The 20,647-nt window shown below is 36.8% G+C and overlaps 2 protein-coding genes across 2 annotated transcripts; both read right to left on the bottom strand.

The window, feature by feature from the left end:
- LOC104741827 (diaminopimelate decarboxylase 2, chloroplastic-like) lies at nucleotides 585-2,982 on the bottom strand. Its single transcript, XM_010462746.2, has 8 exons — nucleotides 2,424-2,982; nucleotides 2,090-2,264; nucleotides 1,846-1,995; nucleotides 1,541-1,702; nucleotides 1,265-1,450; nucleotides 1,031-1,153; nucleotides 874-963; nucleotides 585-770 (listed from the first exon to the last, which is right to left on the bottom strand). The coding sequence occupies exons 1-8, from the start codon at nucleotides 2,912-2,914 to the stop codon at nucleotides 690-692; spliced, it is 1,458 nt and encodes a 485-aa protein (XP_010461048.1). The 5' UTR covers nucleotides 2,915-2,982; the 3' UTR covers nucleotides 585-689.
- On the bottom strand, nucleotides 13,570-14,559 carry LOC104743720. Its single transcript, XM_010464768.1, has one exon. It carries the CDS (start codon nucleotides 14,557-14,559, stop codon nucleotides 13,570-13,572), a length of 990 nt encoding a protein of 329 aa, XP_010463070.1.

The raw sequence follows: 20,647 nt of genomic DNA, 5'->3' as shown, positions 1-20,647 counted from the left end.
ATTCGTTTCAAATTCGTCAATCGACGAATTTGATCCAAATTCCGCCGACGAGCTTAGATCGACCAGCTGAAGTTTGCTGGGAAGAAAATAATCGTCGGGAGATGAATTATAAACCTGTTTGCTGTTCGACCTAATGTTCAATTGTATGCCATTTAATTAACATTTAACAGTTTTGTAAGTCTCAAATCGTGTTTCCTCGTTGAGAGGTTGAAGTAGAGAACTCAAGATGCGTTGGCCAAGACTACGTCGTCTAATAGTAGCATATAAAAAAAAATGTCGTTTTTGGCCTAAAACAACACATGTCAGCCACATAATCAAGTTTTAGCGGTGATTTAACACTGTTATGTTTCATGTATGGTTTAGCACAAAATTATAAGTTAATGTAGTAAATTTGAAGTTTTGTATAATGAAAGTATAATTTGGCACGGTATCATAGATCATGTATGAATTAAACCTATGATCATAGTGGGGTATGAAAAAACCTTTTTCCCCACAATTCACCTTTTCTTTTCTGTCTTCAGTTGTCACCTTTTTCTTATCCATATGATCACTTATTGAGGACTTTGAATCAAAAGCACAAAATGTGAAAAATCTAAAACAGCAAAAGCATTATGGCTCTGATTCTGAATAGTCAATCATACAATTCAACTAAAAAGCAACAATGATGAGTATAGTTAAATCTCAAGAGTTCATAGACCTTCAAAGAAACGCAAATGGTCATCGAATGTCTCTGCATGCCTTATCTTAGTGATCGACCCATCTTCTTCAACCTGCCAAAACAAAAACAACACAAATTTAAGAAAACAAGTTAAAATTTCTTTCGGTTCTCCTGTGATTTCTCCAGAAAACAAGATCAAGAAAATGTGTTGGTACCCAGTATTCCGGAGGACGCATCTTGAGATTGTAAGTGGAAGCCATGCTCATACAGTATGCACCAGCGTCATGAACCACCAGACCAGCTCCCTGTATTGAACTCATTAGATTCCACATTTTACTTGAGCTGCCAAACAGAATCAGATCCTTATCATACCTGTGGAGGAGTGGGAAGCTCTCTGTCTTTGTCCAAGAAATCAGCAGATTCACAAACAGGACCCACTACGTCGAATTTGGTAACCTCTGCTTCAGGCGGTGTAGGAGAGACCAACTCAATGTGCTTTTTGCGTTAAGAAACAAGAACAAGAGGATGCTTTAGCTGTAACTCCAAGGAAACCAAAATATGCATATGGCATACGCTGTAGTGAGAAGCACATCGGTTTTATTTTACCTGATAAGCATCATAAAGACTGGGACGGATAAGCTCAGCCATACTTCCATCAATCACTATGAAATTTTTAGTTCCATTCGTTTTCACACCGGTTACATGGTTGACGAAACAGCACGTGTTTGCAATTAGCGACCTCCCTGGCTCGATTATCAAATTCAGGTCTCGTGAGAGAACAAGCTCTCTTACCTGAAACACATCAAGGATTATAAAGATTCTACCAATTACAGTACTTTTTAAGAGCAAATGAAGGAAACAGTTTTGAGATGTTGCTCTTACGGTGTTGATGAGATCCATGGGTGTAGGTAGGACAGCGCCGGCATGGTAATAATCTATCCCTAAACCACCACCAATGTTCAAGTAACTGACTTCAAAACCTTGACGACGGATCTCATCAATGTATTCCACCATGAGAACTGCAGCATCTCTGAATATATCCACCTGAATAAACGAAACATACGCAAATATGTAGAGCTCAAGTGACAATATCTAAGAGACGGAGCAAAAGCAAACATAGGGGGGCATTAAATAGAGAGCAATCCATACCCATCTGGTTTTCTTTAAGCAACTATAATCGGAGATACCTTCGTAATGGTAGAGCCTAAATGGCAATGAGCTCCAACAAGCTTCAGCTCTTTGGGGTGTGCTTTCACCTCATCCAGAAACCATTGAAGCTTCTCGTTCCTGATACCAAACTTTGAGTTCTTGTTCCCAGTAGCTACATATGGATGGACCTGAAAAAATGTAACAAAACAGAAACGCTCACTCATGTATCCACGCTGTGCAGACCAATTACGATGCTAACATAAAGTTAAGACTTAAGCATACCTGAGGATCAACATCAGGATTGATACGCAACAGTACATTGACCTGCTTGCCAGAGATTCTAGAAGCTTCCACAATGTTATTCAAGTCAAACTCACTATCGACATTTACGAACACACCTTCTTGAGCAGCTAGAACTAAATCTTCCAACAACTTGCCATTTCCATTGAAAATGCACCTAATTCATACCATTCATATCAGTATCCTCATATTCTGATTCCATCAACAAGTCAAAGACTTTGCTATTGGGATGAAGTCAACTCCAAGTTGTATCCATACACCTACTAGTTAAAGAATCTAAGCTGTCTAAATGGGCAATGGGTTAAAGGATCTTACTTTGTAGGGATCGAAACCAGCACGAAGAGCAAGCCTGAGCTCATTTCCACTGACAAGCACAGCACCACAGCCTAAACTCCTCAAATGCTCCAAAATCTTGAGATTGTTATTAGCTTTGATAGCGTAACCAATCACAGATCTCACTCCTACCAATGCCTCTTTATACGCCTCTAGGTTTCTGGTGATCTGAGGTTTACTGTATAAGTAAAAAGGTCTTCTCTCGACTGACTTCATAATATCATGAACCTTAGTTCCTTCGCAATAGAGGAACCCATCTGATGATTTATTGAAACAGTAATCGAACGACGCAGAATCCTTCGTGAGGGTTTTGGAGGAGTTTTGGGAAACGGCGGCTTTGACGGAGAAGCGTTTGAAGGTGGGTTTAAGGGATAAAATTGGGGTTCTGGAGATTGAGGTTTGGTTCAATTGGTATTGATTTAGAGTTCCACGGAGATATGAAGGTTGTGAGAGAAATTGAGTAGCTGCCGCCATTGGAGAGGTATGGAGTGCGACTGACGAAGACGACGACTCCGACTCCGACTCCGACTCGGATGTGTTGTTCTGTCGTTTCACAATTAGGCCTTTATTGGACCTCTAGAGGCCCAACAAAATAAAGAGAGCAATTATTGAGTAATCTATATATCATAACAATAATTTGAATAGATGACGACAATAGTTAAGATTTTTAGTTGTACATTTTACGTACTTTCGTAAAAAAAAAACTCTTTCTTTTATAGAATTTTTTTAGGCATTTTACAATTGCATCTATTTATTATAGAACTGTGTTATCATATTTTATTTATATTTTTTTCTCACAACTTTTATTTCTAATAGTTTTTTTGTTAACAGTTTTTTATTAGATTAGCTCAAAGAAAACCAATTATGAAGATAATTGTCTACTTTTACTTCTAATAGTTGTGTCTATTTAAATAATTTTTTTTTGAATTCTACATATATATTTATCTATTCTTCAATAATTAACAAATCATTGTTCATTGAAATACATTACGCATTAATTTCATGTTGAATCTAGATAATTTAAATATTAATATTCGATATTCAACGTTATTTTATAATCGAACTTAAGATTCTAGAAATAATTATAGCAATATCAAAATTTAATAAAACTTTAAATATATAATTTATGGTTGCATCTATTTATGTAACTTTTTATAAAATATATATTTTTAATATTTACCATTTAATTTATTTTTCGCAATAGTATATTTTATTATAATTTTATTTGATACAGTTTTACTCAAGATTAAATATATGCTTTACTTATAAATATTTTATTAGTAATTTTCATTTACTCAATACAACCAGTCGCTCGTTATTCTCACTTAGTATCACTTTGTCATAATATTATTCTACTATTAATATAAATATTAATAATTGTTATAATGATTGCACTTCTTTACCATGATTTTCATAAAATATTTTATATTTATAATACTTGAAAAAAAAAATTGCAATGTTACCTCGATTCAAGTGTGGCATTTCATTATGTAATTTTTTTATTTAGCGTTTCTTTACGATAATATTTTTTATCAAGAGTTTTCATTTTGATGTTGTATTTTTACTAATAGTTTATGTTTAATATTTATATATATTTAGCTTTATTTATAATTTTCCTCTTTTTAGATCATTTTAATTTTATTAGTAACACATACTTTCAAACTATTATATTACTTTTACAATATCTCGTAATAGATAATTTAAATTTAATTTAGTTCTTTTTGAAATACTATGAACCCTACTTATAGATAATACTCCACAACAGTAGTCTGCACAGGCTGTGCAAAAAGATCAGTAAAGTATGACCTGTTTACATGCTTATCTTTGCCTTTGCCATGAGAGACAAATCGTCCGTTGAAGGTTACAGTGTATAGCAGCGATAGATGCCATCTGCCAATGTTATACACTGTAACAGTTCCTAAAGACTTAAAGACGGTTGCTTAAGGGATCTCACATATACATTAGGGACTGCTTGGTGCTTAAAACAGGGTCAAAGTCTTCTTGTCGCTAAAGTAATGATCTTACGAGTCCTTCTCTTATATATGTGGCCCTTTATATCGTGAAATAAAGACCTTACTAGTACTATCTGTGTGTTTTGCTTTGCAGGTATCTGAATACCAAGTGTCTGAATACTTTGAGGAGCCCCTAGAGCTGTTGAGTTTAATAAGTGAAATTGATCAAATAGTTGCCTATCGTATGAACTGTAATGGAGCAAAAAGAGTTCGACTAATAATTTTTCATGGGTATGCTGAAAGGTCAGCTGATGGTGGCACAAGCACCAATCTTTTCGGAACACCTCTGGTCAGCTACATCAAGAAAGAATCAGTTACTGGAAGTGACATAGCTGCGATCGTTTTTGGATTGCTTTCACCTCTACGCCGGCTTCCTCAAGGTGATGATAACAGAGACATAAGTTGGGCCTATTATGGGGAGATCATGAGACGCGCAGCCTTCGTCCTCTCAGTGTCGATTTTATTGTGAATCCTCCCAACGATGACGACGATGTGATGGTCGTAATCACTTGGAGCAAGAAAATTAATGACACTTATGATTCCAGTTACTTAGAGGATTTGTCTGCAGCTAAGAAGACAAACCAGAAAGAACCGTCCATATACTCATGTCTGGATGCCTATTTAGCAGAAGAGATTCTTGGAGGAAACAATAGGTTGAATTGTGATTGTTGTGGTGGCTTCAAAGAAGCAAAGATCAAGTTAGATCTGTGGAAACTGCCCGAAATTCTGGTGTTCCACCTGATGCGTTTCGAACATAGCGGAAATACGACGAGGAAAAATAAGGCTTTCGTTACTTACCCTGTTGAAGACCTTAAGTTAAAAATGTTCGTGAAGACGGAAGATGGTCAAAACACCTTTACCAGTTGTATGGTGTGTGTAACCACCATGGTGAATACGGAAGTGGTCACTACACAGCATTTGTTGTACACAGCATTTGTTACGGTATTGTGTGATTGATTTTTGGTTTTGATTTGCTTTTTAAATACGTGGCAACTAATGTGTGATTTTTTTTGCTTCTGCAAATGATGACAAGTAACAAGTGGGATTGTTTTAATGACCATTGTGAAATGTATGGTTGATTAGAACAAAAGAACACTTCGTTGAGGACTTTGAATTAAATCAAAGAATATGAAAAGCTATAACAGAAATATATGGCCCTGATTCTGAATAATCGTACAATTCAACTAATAAAAAGCAACAATGAGGCAGGTTTCTCGGTGAGTTCCGACGATCTGCTGGAGGATGGGGAGTGTCCGAAGGGTGGGGCTGCTGGTCTAGAATCGAATCTGGTTGAGGAAACCTTTGCAGATGGAGAAGAGGTTCTGTCGGATAACGAGAAGGGCTTGTCGGAGGCTGATGACACTGCTCCACAAGGTAACTTCTCTCTCTCTTCTAGTATAGTTGTGGGTTTGGGGGAAGTTAACCAAGCTTTGAGGAATATACATTTGGATACTCGTAAAGTTAGTGCTGATAAGCGGGTTGGAGGTTCTGTTTCAAAGGGTAGTAAGGTGGGTAAAAGACAAGTTATGCATGTTGCTTCGACGGGTAAACGGTTATTAGCTAAAGCGTGGTTTTTGAAATCTGCATGTGATTCTTGTAAACAGAAGGGGGTGGTCAAGCCACTTCAGAAAAAGCCAAAGGGTGGCATAATGGGAGGAGGAACCCGAAAGTCGAAGAAAGGGATGGTGGATCTTCCGAAACCACCGGCTCAAACGTGAAGATGATGAGCTGGAACTGTCAGGGCATTGGTGCGGACCTGACAAATAATTATTTGCAGGATTTATGGAGGCAGAATAAACTAGATATTTTATTTTTATCTGAAACAAAAATATGTTTTTCTTATTTACAAAAATTCCAGAATAAACTTCATTATCATCATTTGTATATGGTTGAACCCTGTGGGTCTAGCGGTGGTTTAGCTATTTTTTATAATAATGATATAAGACTTGAAATTCTTTATGAATGTGATCGGTTAGTGGATGATCAAGCTTTCTTGGGGTCTCAACTTTTATTTATAACTTTTGTGTATGGAGACCCGATTCCCAGACTTAGACATGGGGTTTGGGATAAGCTGATTCAATTAGGATCTGCTCGGCAGGGTCCTTGGTTTACGATCGGTGATTTCAACGAACTTATAGGTAATCACGAAAAATCGGGAGGCGCGGTAAGACCAGCTTATTCTTTTCTTCCGTTTATCTCTATGATCCATGAGTGTGATATGTTGGAATTTCCGTGTTATGGGGATTTACTTTCCTGGCGAGGGAACCATCGTAATAATCATGTGGTCCGGTGCCGTTTGGACCGTGCCTTAAGGAATGAGGATTGGCATTCAATTTTTCCTAGATCGCGAATGGATTACCTTGAGATGATAGGTTCAGATCATCGACCTATTTTAGCCTCTTGTGCAAATTCTGGGGGACGGCGGTTTCGTCAATTTCGGTTTGATAAGCGTTGGATGAGGAAAGAGAGGTTTTCTGGGGCGGTGGAATCGGATTGGAATCGTACCTGAAATTTCAGAACCCCGGTGTTTTTGCAGAAAATTAAAAATTGTAGGAATTCTATCTCATGGTGGAGAAAGAATAATGTCCTGAATAGTAAGTCTCTTATTTCTTCACTTAAGGTGGCTTTAGAAGACGCTAAAAAGGATGATTCTTGTTCGCAAGCGGAAATTATTATTAGTGAGAAGAAGTTAAAGGATGCTTATTATGATGAGGAATTATACTGGCAAGAGAAAAGTCGAAAGTTCTGGTTTAGGGTCGGAGATAAGAATACAAAGTTTTTCCATGCTTCTACCAAATAGAGGAGGGTTAGAAATAAAATTGTAGGTTTGTTTGATTCAGGGGATGTGAGGAAGGAACCAACTGAGGGTATGGAGAGGATTGCTTCTGACTATTTTAATAATCTTTTCTCTCAATCGGATGTGTGTGGTATTTCGGAGGTGGTACAAGCGGTCAATCCTTTTGTTACAGAGAGTATGAATAGGGAGTTAATTAAGGATATTTCAGAAATGGAAGTACGTAAGGCTCTCTTCGCAATGCATCCAGAGAAAACTTCGGGACCGGATGGAATGACAACATTATTTTTTGAGAGGTTTTGGTCTCACCTTAAAGGAGATTTGGTTGACCTGGTTAGGGATTTCTTTCAGACTGGGAAGTTTGATCCCAGACTCAATGAAACTAATATTTGTCTGATTCCAAAAGTGAAATTGCCAAAGAGAATGGCTGAGGTTAGACCTATTAGTTTGTGTAATGTGAGTTATAATATTATTTCAAAAAAAAATTGCTTCCGGTTAAAGAAGATTTTGCCCTCTCTCATTTCTGAAACTCAATCGGCCTTTGTTTCTGGCCGACTAATTACAGACAATATTCTGGTGGCCCAAGAAATGTTTCATGGTTTAAAAACCAATAGGATGTGTAATTCGGAATATTTAGCTTTTAAAACAGATATGAGTAAGGCGTATGATCGTGTTAAATGGGATATTTTGAAGGCAGTCTTGACTAGGCTCGGCTTTGATCCTAGATGATCTCTTGGATTATGTGGTGTGTGAGTTCGGTGACCTATCAAGTTTTACTCAATGGTCAACCGCGGGGTTCCATTATACCTAAATGGGGTTGAGACAGGGGGATCCTTTGTTACCCTATTTGTTTATCCTCTGCATTGAGGTTTTGATTGCTAACATTAAGAAGGCAGAACAGGAGGAAAAAAATTCAGGAATAAAGATTGCACGGGCCTCGCCCCTATCTCCCATTTGCTGTTTGCGGATGATAGTCTGTTTTTTTGTAGAGCAGACGAAGAGCAATGTTCAACAGTCATGAATATCATAGGTACCTATGGAAAAGCAAATGGCCAGGAGGTAAATTTTGATAAATCCTCTATTATGTTTGGTAAAAAAGTATCTTCGGAGGTTAAGGATAAGATTAAATCAGTGATTGGAATCTCTAAAGAAGGAGGAATGGGCTCCTATTTGGGAATTCCTGAGAGTCTCGGGGGATCAAGGACTCAAGTTTTCGGCTACGTCCGTGAAAGGATGGATGATCGGGTAAATGGTTGGACAGCAAAAATTTTATCTAAGGAGGGAAGGAAATTTTGATTAAATCGGAAGCATTGGCCCTTCCAACTCACATTATATCTTGTTGCAAACTTCTGCAAGGCTTGACGACGAAGTTGACGAGTGCCATTTCTAATTTCTGGTGGAGTTCTGATGGGAAAGATCGGGGACTTCACTGGGTGGCTTGGGATAGGATCTGTAGAGATAAAGCTGAGGGAGGTTAGGGATTTCGGCATTTGGATACTTTTAAGGATGCACTGTTGGCTAAACAATATTGGCGTTTAATACAATTTCTGAACTCTTTGTTTGCTCAAGTGTTAAGAGGTCGATACTTCAGGAACAAGCATCCTTTGATGACTAAAAAACCTTATCCCCCTTCTTTTGGGTGGAAAAGTATTTTTGCCACAAAAAAATTAATGGAACGGGGTGCTCGCTAGATGGTTGGATCTGGGTCCAATATTTCGGTTTGGCATGATCCATGGATTCCTCATCAACATCCTTGATCTGCTAATGGTAGGGGACGACAGTTACATTCAAATCTAATGGTAAATCATCTGATAAACCCACAGACTAAGAGCTTGCCTATAAGTAAATCTTTTATACCAGGCATTTACCTATTCTCCAGTAATTTATGGATCCGGAGGATATTCATGTTATTAAGAGCTTGCCTATAAGTAAATCTTTTATACCAGACCGGTTAGTATGGCATTATACAATTTTGGGTCGGTATTCTGTCAAGTCGGGCTATAAGGTAGCTCAATCCATGAAGCACGAAATTGACTATGGTCCTAATTTCAATGTTCTGAAGGCTAAGGCTTGGAACCTTCCGGTACCACCTAAAATCAGACATTTTCTCTGGCAGATAGCGTCCGGTTCTCTCCCGGTGACGGGGCGATTAGCTTCTCGGGGAATTCATTGTGACACGATATGTAAGAGATGTGAACTAGCGGTGGAGACGATTAATCATACTCTCTTTGAGTGTTCCCATTCTCGTCAAATATGGGATTTGATCTTTGTTGGACTACCCACAAACAATTTTCCGTTTGACTCAGCTTATTTAAACTTGGATTTTATTTTGGTAATGGGTTAGTCCCTATGGCTTTGGGAGCTACTCATCTATCGATACCATGGATTGTTTTGTTCATATGGAAGAATAAGAATAAAAAGGTCTTTCAAGGGTTAAGTTCAGAGCCATTAGATATCATTAATCAGGATCTAGGTGAACAATTGTTGTGGGAGGAAACCCAAGTAGGCACAAGGGCTTGTCTGGTTGATTCGGAACCTTTGCATAGTTCAGACCCGACAACTCGTTGTCAAGTTGATGGCTCGTGGAAATCCTCAGAACCTAATTCAGGATGGGTTGGTGGTGTGGTGATGGAGAAGATAAGACTATAGTCATGGGAGCAAGATGCCAACGTCGAAGTAGTTCCCCACTTCATTTGGAGCTAGAACCTTTACTATGGGCTATGGAGTGTATTCTGTCCAGAGGCATTGATTGTCAGCAATTCGAGACGGATTCAGCAGAACTTGTCGCGATGGTGCAAGACTCGGAGGAGTGGCCGGCCTTTTCAACGCTTTTTGAGGAATTTCATGCACTTCGTGCTTCCTTGCCGCTATTCAATCTATCCAAGATCCTGCAGGAGTCTAATGGGAAGGCGGATTGTCTAGCTCGATCTTCTAAAAGGTTATTGTCATACACAGTTTTTGTAAACGACTACCCTCCAGTCTCGATAACCAATCTAGGAGTTTTATTTTAATTATTGTTAGGTTGAAAAAAAAAGCAACAATGATGAGTAAATAAATCTCAGAGTTCATTCATAGACCTACAAAGAAACACAAATGGTCATCGAATGTCTCAACATGCTGTATTTTAGTGATCGACCCATCTTCTTCAACCTGCCAAAACAAAAACAACACAAAATTTAAGAAAACAAGTTAAAATTTCTTTCGGTTCTCCTGTGATTTCTCTAGAAAACAAAAATAACAAGAAAATGTGTTGGTACCCAGTATTCCGGAGCACGCATCTTGAGATTGTAAGTGGAAGCCATGCTCATACAGTATGCACCAGCGTCATGAACCACCAGACCAGCACCCTGTATTAGTTCATTAGATTCCACATTTTACTTGAGCGGCCAAACAGAATCAGATCCTTATCATACCTGTGGAGGAGTAGGAAGCTCTCTGTCTTTGCCCAAGAAATCCGCAGACTCACAAACAGGACCCACTACGTCGAATTTGGTAACCTCTGCTTCAGGCGGTGTAGGAGAGACCAACTCAATGTGCTTTTTGCGTTAAGAAACAAGAGCAAGAGGATGTTTAGCTATAACTCCAAGGAACCAAAATCTGCACAAGAGCAAGAAGAAGCACATCGATTTTATTTTACCTGGTAAGCATCATAAAGACTGGGACGGATAAGCTCAGCCATACTTCCATCAATCACTATGAAGTTTTTTTTTTTAATTATTATTATTTTTTTTTAAAAAAAGGATACCATTTCATTGATCTTTCCAAAGTATGACCAGTACATGAAGAGACTAAATGAAAGAGTTTGCTTATACTAGAAGAACACATGCTTATTGCGACTGGAGCTATTGAGACCATTAATGTGTTTGGAAGTGGGTGAACCATAGGCAAAGATAGGATTCTTGGAGTGGGTGGAATTGCCGGAGGATGAATCGAAGAGAAGAAAGCTGACCAAAGATTCTTGGAGTAAGGACAATCAAAGAACAAATGATCTCTCGTTTCATTACCTGTCAAGCATAAAAGACAAAATGGAGGAACAAGGAAGCTCCATCGTAATAGTCTATCTCTTGTAGTTAGCCGTTCTTGCACATTGAGACAAGTCATAAAAGCCATTTTTTGGAATCTTTCTTTGAACCAAACTTGGGAGGACCAGGGTACGCGGGGTCCAGGAGGGTGAAGATGCTTCCAGGTTCGCATTGAGGAGAAGGATACTTGAGTTTGGTCTGGAGAGAGTTTCCAAAGGAAAACATCGGTACCTGCTTCAGGATTAGGCGGTGTATGGTCATGGAGACAGGCTCTTAGAAGTTGGATTAGTGGATGACGCCCTCTGGGAATAGACCACTCCCCATTATTTGTCGCTTCGCACACCAAAGCACTGGATTTAATACCTGTGACCCGAGGACCAGCCGCACCAAGTATGTCGAGTAGAGGACCAAGTCCGGTCCAGTTGTCATGCCAAAAAAGACCAACTTGTCCTGAGTAGATGCTGAAGTACACAAAGGGTCTTGCAAGAGGCCTAAGCTTACACAAGCGTCGCCAAATCCAGCTCCCCGAATTTCGAAAATCTGCATTCCAGAAGCACTTATCCCTTATTAAATGGTGTTTAACCCAGGAAACCCAAAGGGAACCAGCATGCGAGTAGAGAAGCCAAATAAGCTTGAGTCCAAATATCTTATTCCAATCCACAAGCCTCTTTAGGCCTAGTCCTCCAGCAGCTTTTGTAGAACACAATGTTTCCCAAGAAACCTTTGCCCCCCTAGCAGTATCCGCAGTGCCATTCCACAAAAATGCACCACAAATTTGCTCAAGCTTCTCCATACATTTGTTAGGTAATAAGAAAATTGAAGCCCAAAAGTTGATTGTACTGTTGATTACTGACTGGAGCAATTGTAACCTACCATCAAATGAGAGATGTCTGTTTGTCCAGGAGTTAATCCGCCCTTTCACCTTGTCTTTAAGCGGCTGATAGTCAGAAGGAGTTAGCTTATGAGTGATGAGAGGAACCCCCAAATAGCGCATTGACAACGAACCATGGGAGAGATTGTGTCTGTGAGCGATTTGGCTAAGAGAGACTCGGTTGTTGCCATCCAAGAACAAGCACGTTTTTTGTAAGTTAACTCCCAACCTGATGCAGCTTTAAACTGGGCAATGATATCCAGGATATGAACCAAAGATTCCTCACTTCCATCGAAGAAGACCATGATGTCATCAACAAAGCTAAGATGCGTTATTAGAGGATGTGGTCGAAATCTTCCCAAGGTAGCCGCCTTGTCTAACTTTTTTGACAAAATATCCATGACAAGGGTAAATAGAGGAGCCAAAATGGAGTCTCCTTGCCTTAATTCTTTTCTTCCAGAAAAATATCCAATCGGTTCTCCATTGAAGGCCACTGAAAAAGAAGGAGACATATAGCAAGCTTTGAGGCAATTGATGAATAAAGGAGGAAGATTATAAGCTGTCAGTATGTTGGATAGAAAGCCCCAGTCCACATTGTCAAAAGCCTTAGACAAATCGATTTGAAGACAGCCTCGACCGTCTTTGTTGAAATCCGCTACAAGCTCAGAAGCAAGCAAAACATTTTCACACAGCAACCTACCAGGAATGAAAGCTGTTTGATTTCTTTGTACCACCTGACTGGTGAATAACTTGAGACGATTGGCAAGAATCCGAGAGATGATTTTGTATATTGTATTGCAGCAAGAAATTGGTCTGAATTCAGTAAGCTTCTCAGCGGTGACTGTCTTAGGGATGAGAGAGAGGATAGTGGCATTGGCTTGCTTCAGGAGTTTACCAGTCTTGAATAATTTGAGAACAGCTTCGATAACCATAGGACCAACAAGAGACCACGAGTCAATGAAAAAATCAACAGTGAATCCATCGGGTCCTGAAGCTTTATTTCTGGGAAGTGAGAAGAGGGTGGAGGTGATCAACTCAGGGGTTGGGATGACAGTGAGAGAAGCTGCAATGTCCTCCAAACATCTGAAAGGATGGAGTTCTTGGATCATCTCCACCGAGAGTGGCAAGACGAGTGCATCTGATGTTCCCAGCATCCTTTGGTAGTAAGCCATTATCATGCTTTTAAGTTTCTTCTTATCTGATATCCGCTCTCCATTATCATCAATCAGAGATCTAATAATATTCCTCGCCTGACGATCCTTGAGTGAGTTATGGAAAAATCGAGTGTTGGAATCTCCTTCTGTGCACCAACGAACCCTTGACTTTTCCATCAAGAAAGTCTCCTCCGCTGCAGACAAGATTAGCCAGCGAGTCCGAGCCAATTTGTCTTCTTCAAACAGGACTGGATTCGGTGAGGTTAACAACTGATTCTAAGTATTGCTCAGAGCTTCCAATGCTTCCGCTGATCTCGCTTGAATATTACTGAAGTGAGTGCGTATCAAGCTTTTACAAACCATCTTAACAGCCTTGAGCTTCTGACAAAGGGAGAACATCATATTCCCTTGCACAATAGTTGAGTTCCAGGCTGCTTCAACTTGTCCTGGATAGTCAGGATGCGAAGTAAAGAAGGAGTAGAACTTGAAGGGGACCTTTCTTCTTTCTTCATTTTCAGAGGTCGCAACTAGAATAGGACAGTGATCTGAACCTCCCGGAGCATCAAAAAGAGCATTTGCCTGAGGGAAAGTTGTCAACCATGCTTTGTTGACCAGTGCTCTATCAAGCTTCCTAGTGCTCGGATTGTGAATCTGACTATTAAACCAGGTGTGGTCCGCCCCTCTACTTGCCAGCTCCAGAAATTCACAAGAGTCAATGCATTGTTGAAATTCAGCCATACCTTGAGTTGGATGAGGATAAGGAAGGAGTGAGTAGTGCTCATCCGCTCTAAGGATCTGGTTGAAATCCCCAAGAATCAACCAAGGATGATTGCGTTGGAGACCGTAGTCATGAAGTTCTTGTAAAGTTTGCCATAACTCTCTCTTTGCGATCATGCAGTTACGGGCATAGACAAAGGTTAATGAGAAGGATAGATTAGCCGCAGTGTCGAAAACTCCACAGGTGATGAGCTGATCAGTCTTACAGAAGGTGATAACATTGACAGCAGGATCCCAAACAATCCAAATTCTCCCATTTTGAGCATTAGAGGTATAGTTAAAATCATAACGCCAACCCGGGAAGTTCCGGGCCAAAATAGCAGTCGCATTCTCTATTTGAACATGTGTTTCCAAAAATCCTCCTAATAAAGGTCTAGAAGCTTGAACCCATCTCTTGAGTTCTACTTGCCGGAGGGATGTATTCAAACCCCTAATATTATAACAAAAGATCTTCATCATCATCAAAAGTGGGCAAAAGGATGAATGCATAGCTTTCAAGCGTGACGAAGATGAGAAAGGCCTTGTGCAGGCAGACGTCCTCGACTAGTGAGCTTTGGAGGCTTAGCACTTGTTTTCTTTGGTAAGGTCATTTTGACTACGAATTTTGTTTGATTGGCAAGTGGCCTTAGAATTGCAGGGTCGACAGTGTTCTGAGCCTTACCCTGGGCCGTATCAGATGCAGTGGACAGTTTCGTCACTTTGTTGATGCTTGAGGAACCAGTACTACGATCAGGGAGGGAGCAGTCAGGCGATGCCTTTAGAGATTTAGAGAGATGATGCACAACTTGCCATTCATTTGGAGAGTCAGCTGATGGAGAGTCCAAATATTTGTGGGTGGTTGTCGATGGGGGCATGACAATGGGGTCAATGGTAGACAATGATGGAAGGTTAGGTACTTCAGATCGTTGCAAAGTAGCAGGAGGATCTGCAGGAGTGTCAGGAATAGGGATTCCTGCAACTAAATGCCCTTTAACTTGCCATGTGAACTGTGAATCTTTAGATGGCATGGGAGGAGCTGATGTCGAATCTTTGTCAGACATTACCGTCTTCTTCTCAATAACTGGATCAGTAGGGCAGCGATGGTAAAGATAACCATATTCACTGCTGAAATCACACTTGGGAGGTAGATGTGGATACTCAACCCACACACGAAGCTCATTACCATCATCATCCTCAACTAGTACAGACTGCGGGAGAGACTTGTTTAGCAGAATCTCGATTTTAATTCTTGTATCGGTGGATAAAGGAGGAAGCTGATGCTTCTCTGTGTGTAGAGGCTCCCCAATTCCAGAGGCTATGGTGCTGAGACCCGGAAGAGAGTATAACTGAGGGAGCACATTCTTCAGAATAACCCAAATCGGAAGCGAGACAAGCTTGAGAGGGGTTAGAGTAGCTGTTGGTGTTTAGGGAGTGACCGTGAAAAGGCAATTACCTGCTTGCCAGCACCCTACCTCTAAAACCCATTTGCGAGTAAGCTCCGAAGGAATGAAAATGAGAACAAGCCCATTTGGTAGACTTCTGATGTTATCCTACTATTTTTACCCCAAATCGGATTGAGATCCACAAAAATTTTACCTGGAGGAGGAGTACCAACAGCTAGATCTATGTTGAAGTCTTTAGTTCCATTCGTTTGTAATGGTAGTGCCTAGAAAGGTTGTCATTTTGCGTAAAACTCCAGCTGTCATTTTGAAAGGTTGTTTTGGTGCTCAGATGTTACACTTTGCGTAAAATACTTGACAAACCGATGCGTCAGTGGATGAAAGCATCCCACTTAAAAAATAAATATATTGTTAAGCTTTGTTGCCTTTCTTCAAAAAAAAATATTTGAGTCATCAAAAATAATATCAGATGATCAGTTCAAGTCTAAAAAAAACTGGGAGAAAAGAAATAAAACATTAGATAATTGGATAAAAAAAACATATTTAGCCATCTTAAATCATTAATGTTGATGGCACTCTTGAAATATTCAGCTTTCCTGCAGAGATGAAGAATCGATTCAAAAAGTCTTTTTATAACAGAGAAACATTTGTTAAGTTAAAGACTACATATCGTTAAATATATTTCTAGCTGTCGCAGTTAATTATATAGCAACACTGTCTAAACACAACATTTTTCTTTTAATGAACAAACATAACATGAGATTGGGTTTGCCATAAATATCTCGTCTAATAAAACATTTAGAGCCTTTTGGTGTAGTCTAATAAAATATCTATATTAAAATTGGTTCGATTTTTTCATTGTTAAATAATGAGGAAATACTAACATGATTTCTCGTTGGCTACTATCTTACGAAATTGAGCTTTACCATAAACATCTCATAAGAGCCTTTAATACGAGTTTCCTTTTGTAGACCTCTATTTATTTTCGGAGCGTTTACGGGTAAAGTAATAAAGACGATTTCTTGTTTGGCTACAATATTCTGACTAGATAACAATATGCGCATAAATCGATTTAAAAAAAATTATTTATAAGTAAAATTATTATTCAAGAACCAATATTTGTTTGAGTCAAACATAATATGTAACTTAAGTTTTTTATTTATTTATTCAAAGCTGCGTTTTTTCATGTAAAAAATATGTTTCATCCATGAAATTTTTAACTGTGTAAGAGAAAATATTGATAAAATGTTACTATTTATTGCAATATGTATTTTGTATGGTTTAAAAATCAAATTCATATCTCTTATGTTTTATTTTGTAATCATAACAGTTTTGCATGTTTCTTATGTAACCATAACAACATACTAAATTACTCGATAGTTTAATTAATTAATTTTATTATATGTTAGTAACAATCAGATTCTAAACTAAATTTTTTGAAAATAATCTAATTTATTGATTTTATATTTGTGATTAGGCTTTTTAAATCTTTTGAGTTAGTCGGTTTGTTAATATTTTCTATAAATAACGGATTATTACCAGAAAAACCATTATAAAAAAATTAATGAAATTTCAAAATCAACGTATTCGTGTAAGAATACATTTCACCCGTGAATTATGTGAACGTGGTAAAGAAAATATTTATAAAATGTTACAATTTATGGAAATATATATATATNATATATATATATATATATATATATTTTTCTGTGAGCTTTAAGAATCAAATTTTTATATTTATGGTTAATCGAGTAATTATAACAATTTTTCATAATCTAATAATCACTCATTTTAAATATATTATGATTTTTTTTGGGTACTAAGTTTATCTATAATGATAAGGGTTATTGTCTCATTCCTTTTTAATAGCATAGATTAATGTGCAATTAAAACATATATTCCTATTCGGTTATCAATATTTCCATTTTTAATGAATAATCACACTAAATGTTGAGAGTAATTAGTTTACATACTTAGATATATATAAATAATCACACATCATGATATCCCATAATTTGTTGTCATTTTTATATTTATTTATGAATATATATAAATCTTTATTTTTTGAGAATTAAGTTTCTTTTAATGAGTTGGAGATAATTCAAGGATAATATATTTCTTTTTATAATCAATTATAATAACTATTGAAAGCTTGTTATTTAAATTATTATTGTAATAATACTAACATAAAAAATAACATTTTTATATGATTTTGTTAATAAGTTATATGTTTAATAAGTTATATGTTTAATAAGTTATATGTTCTTTATTTTTATTAACTTTATATGTTTTTATAGCCTTTTTAAAATATTTTACTTATATTGATTTTAAGATAGTATGTAATATAACTTTGACTTGTATATTTGTAAGTAAATTTTAGTGAAATTTGACTTAAAATAGTATGTAATTATTTAATTAGTTTTAATATGTGATATTTAAATTTGTGTGAGAAATAATGACATATCTAATTATTATTCAGTTAATTGTTTTTTTTGAATATATAATGGCATGTTAATGTAATTAAGTAGAAAATTTAAAGGTTTTTTGCTAAATGTGTCTCGAGCTCTCTGGCGGCGATATATCAGCTTTTTCAAGAGAGTGCTTCTATATTAATATGTAGGGGATATATAGGAGATATTAATATTGATTTTAAGATAGTATGTAATATAACTTTGACTTGTATATTTGTAAGTAAATTTTAGTGAAATTTGACTTATAATAGTATGTAATTATTTAATTAGTTTTTATATGTGATATTTAAATTTGTGTAAGAAATGATGACATATCTAATTATTATTCGTTAATTGTTTTTTTTGAATATATAATGGCATGTTAATGTAATTAAGTAGAAAATTTAAAGGTTTTTTGCTAAATGTGTCTCGAGCTCTCTGGCGACGATATATTAGCTTTTTCAAGAGAATGCTTTTCTATTAATACGTAGGGGATATATAGGAGATATTAATATATAGGGAATATCCAACTTTACCACAAACAAATAAGCTCTACCAGTTCACATTATATAGTACATTGAAAATTATGGGTTGTGTGGATGATATCGGTTTGACCCGATATTTTGGTGTTCTATGTGGTTTAGGTAAGCCAACCAGCCGATTAAACTATTCTGAACCGGTGACACATTATTAAAGCTGGACTTCCATTAAGGTCTCGAAACAAATCGCCGTATTAATTAGCCTAATATTATTAGGGATCACGAGATAATTACTTACGTGGCTTAATAGTGTAGACTAAGTTTATTCGGTTTGGTTACGGGTAGAACCATTTTGTTTCAGATATTTTAGATATAGAAGTTTAGGATGTATTCTTTTTGATATATCCATTTGGTTCTAGATATCTTCCGATATTTTTTGTTATTTTAAATATTTTGGTTTATAAAGATTAAATTTTAACTGATTTCTAATTGTTATTTGGTAATTGGGTTATATTAAGTATAAATATAATTAATATTTTTGATATATAATATGTTGGATATTTCGTTAATCCATTCGATTTTCGGTTAGGTATTGGTTCTCAAGTTTAATATTCATTCAGTTATTTTGTTGACTTCGATTTGGTCAAGACTAGAAAGGCCCATTATATTGTGATCTGTTTCAGAATTTTAAGTAATTGCATCATTCACTAATTCTAATTTATATATGGATTTTAATAAATAAAATAATTAAGCATACTTTTAACAATATTGACTATTGACTAATTAAGCATCACTGACAATCATATAGAAAATAGAATTTATTATCATATTATTCTTTGAAACGACCGTATCCGGATTCCCAATACTAACACAGAATCTACGCAAAACAATCTGATCAGAATTTCATTATTCCGATGAGACAACCGACGTAAAAATCGATATTTACAAAAACTCCCATAAATATTCCAAACTCTACCTCATCTAGTTACTGAGTCGCACAACCAATCACCCTTATCAACCGAGTGACAAGAAAGCGATTCAAAGTATTGATTTTTATACATCGGGAGAATGAGGATATAATTTCCATACGTCTCCAAATCTGAAATACAGATCCATGCACTACCATCTGACCTCTCTTGTGTTTTCTTTTGTTTTTTCTTTGTTTTTTTTGTTTTGAGTCCTTTGATTATATGCAATCAATGTTGAAATTATGTCCAAATTGAATGATTATTCAATGATTATCAAAATCACTAGATCACCATCTTTCGGCTGAGATTTCAGTTTTAATCCTTTTGTGTTATTTGTGTGATGATTTGCCTATTGTTTCTGATGGGGAAAATGGCCAAAATCAATCCCCGATTTTTTATACCTAAACTTTAACACCTTGCAAATAATAACCTGAATTGTATTAAAATTCAAATTTGCTACCTAAACTATATGAAATATTGACAGTTTCAACTTTTGCTCAAACAGTGTTAAGTTAGGGTTTAACGATGACGACCTGTGGTGTCCACGTGGTGCTAAGACTTACCAAAACTAATTCATTTTGGTCATTTTTAAGTGTGTTGTGGTAAGAAACAAAGCGTTTGACAAAAAATGGGGTATTGAAGTCCGTTTTCGAGTGTGTTGTGAGACTTATTTTTGGTAATTTCTTGCCACAACACACCCAAAAATGACCAAAATGACGTAGTTTTGGTAAGTCCTAGTGCTACGTGGATGTCATGGATTGTTTTAGATAGCAAATTTGAATTTTAATATAGTTCAAGTTGTTATTTGCAGAGTATTAAAGTTTAGGTATGAAAAAACATTTGACAAATAGTTGGAATTGATTTTGGCTGTTTTCTGGTATCTGTGTCCAAAGTTGATAAAAATGTGTTTCAACATTTCGTTTTTCTTAGGCAGAAAATAAAATCAGGCTTTGAGACACTGTTAGCTTCTTTTTACCATAAGCTACTTGTTACTTTAATACCTGTTTACATCTTTTTTTTTATCAATCTTCGATTGTGTTTTAGGTTTCTAAATCGTTCTATGTTATTCGTTATCATCTTTTGTTTTATTGTCTACTTATGCAGGTGTTCCTTTGCTTGGTTCTCTTGGTATGGAAGTGGCTTTTCAAGTGGATGATCTGATTACTATGAAGAACTTGTTCAATCTCTTAAGAATCGTAGTTGCTTGTTTGTACATGACTGAATTTGATAATGAAATCTGTCAATTTTGAGTTATAATGTATGATGTATCCCAACCATAGCAAAAAAAAAAAAAAAAAAAA

Source organism: Camelina sativa, chromosome 14 (genome assembly GCF_000633955.1).
Source record: "Camelina sativa cultivar DH55 chromosome 14, Cs, whole genome shotgun sequence".
Taxonomy (NCBI): domain Eukaryota; kingdom Viridiplantae; phylum Streptophyta; class Magnoliopsida; order Brassicales; family Brassicaceae; genus Camelina; species Camelina sativa.
The sequence above is the reverse complement of the archived record's forward strand: the minus strand, read 5'-3'. Positions and strand labels throughout refer to the sequence as shown.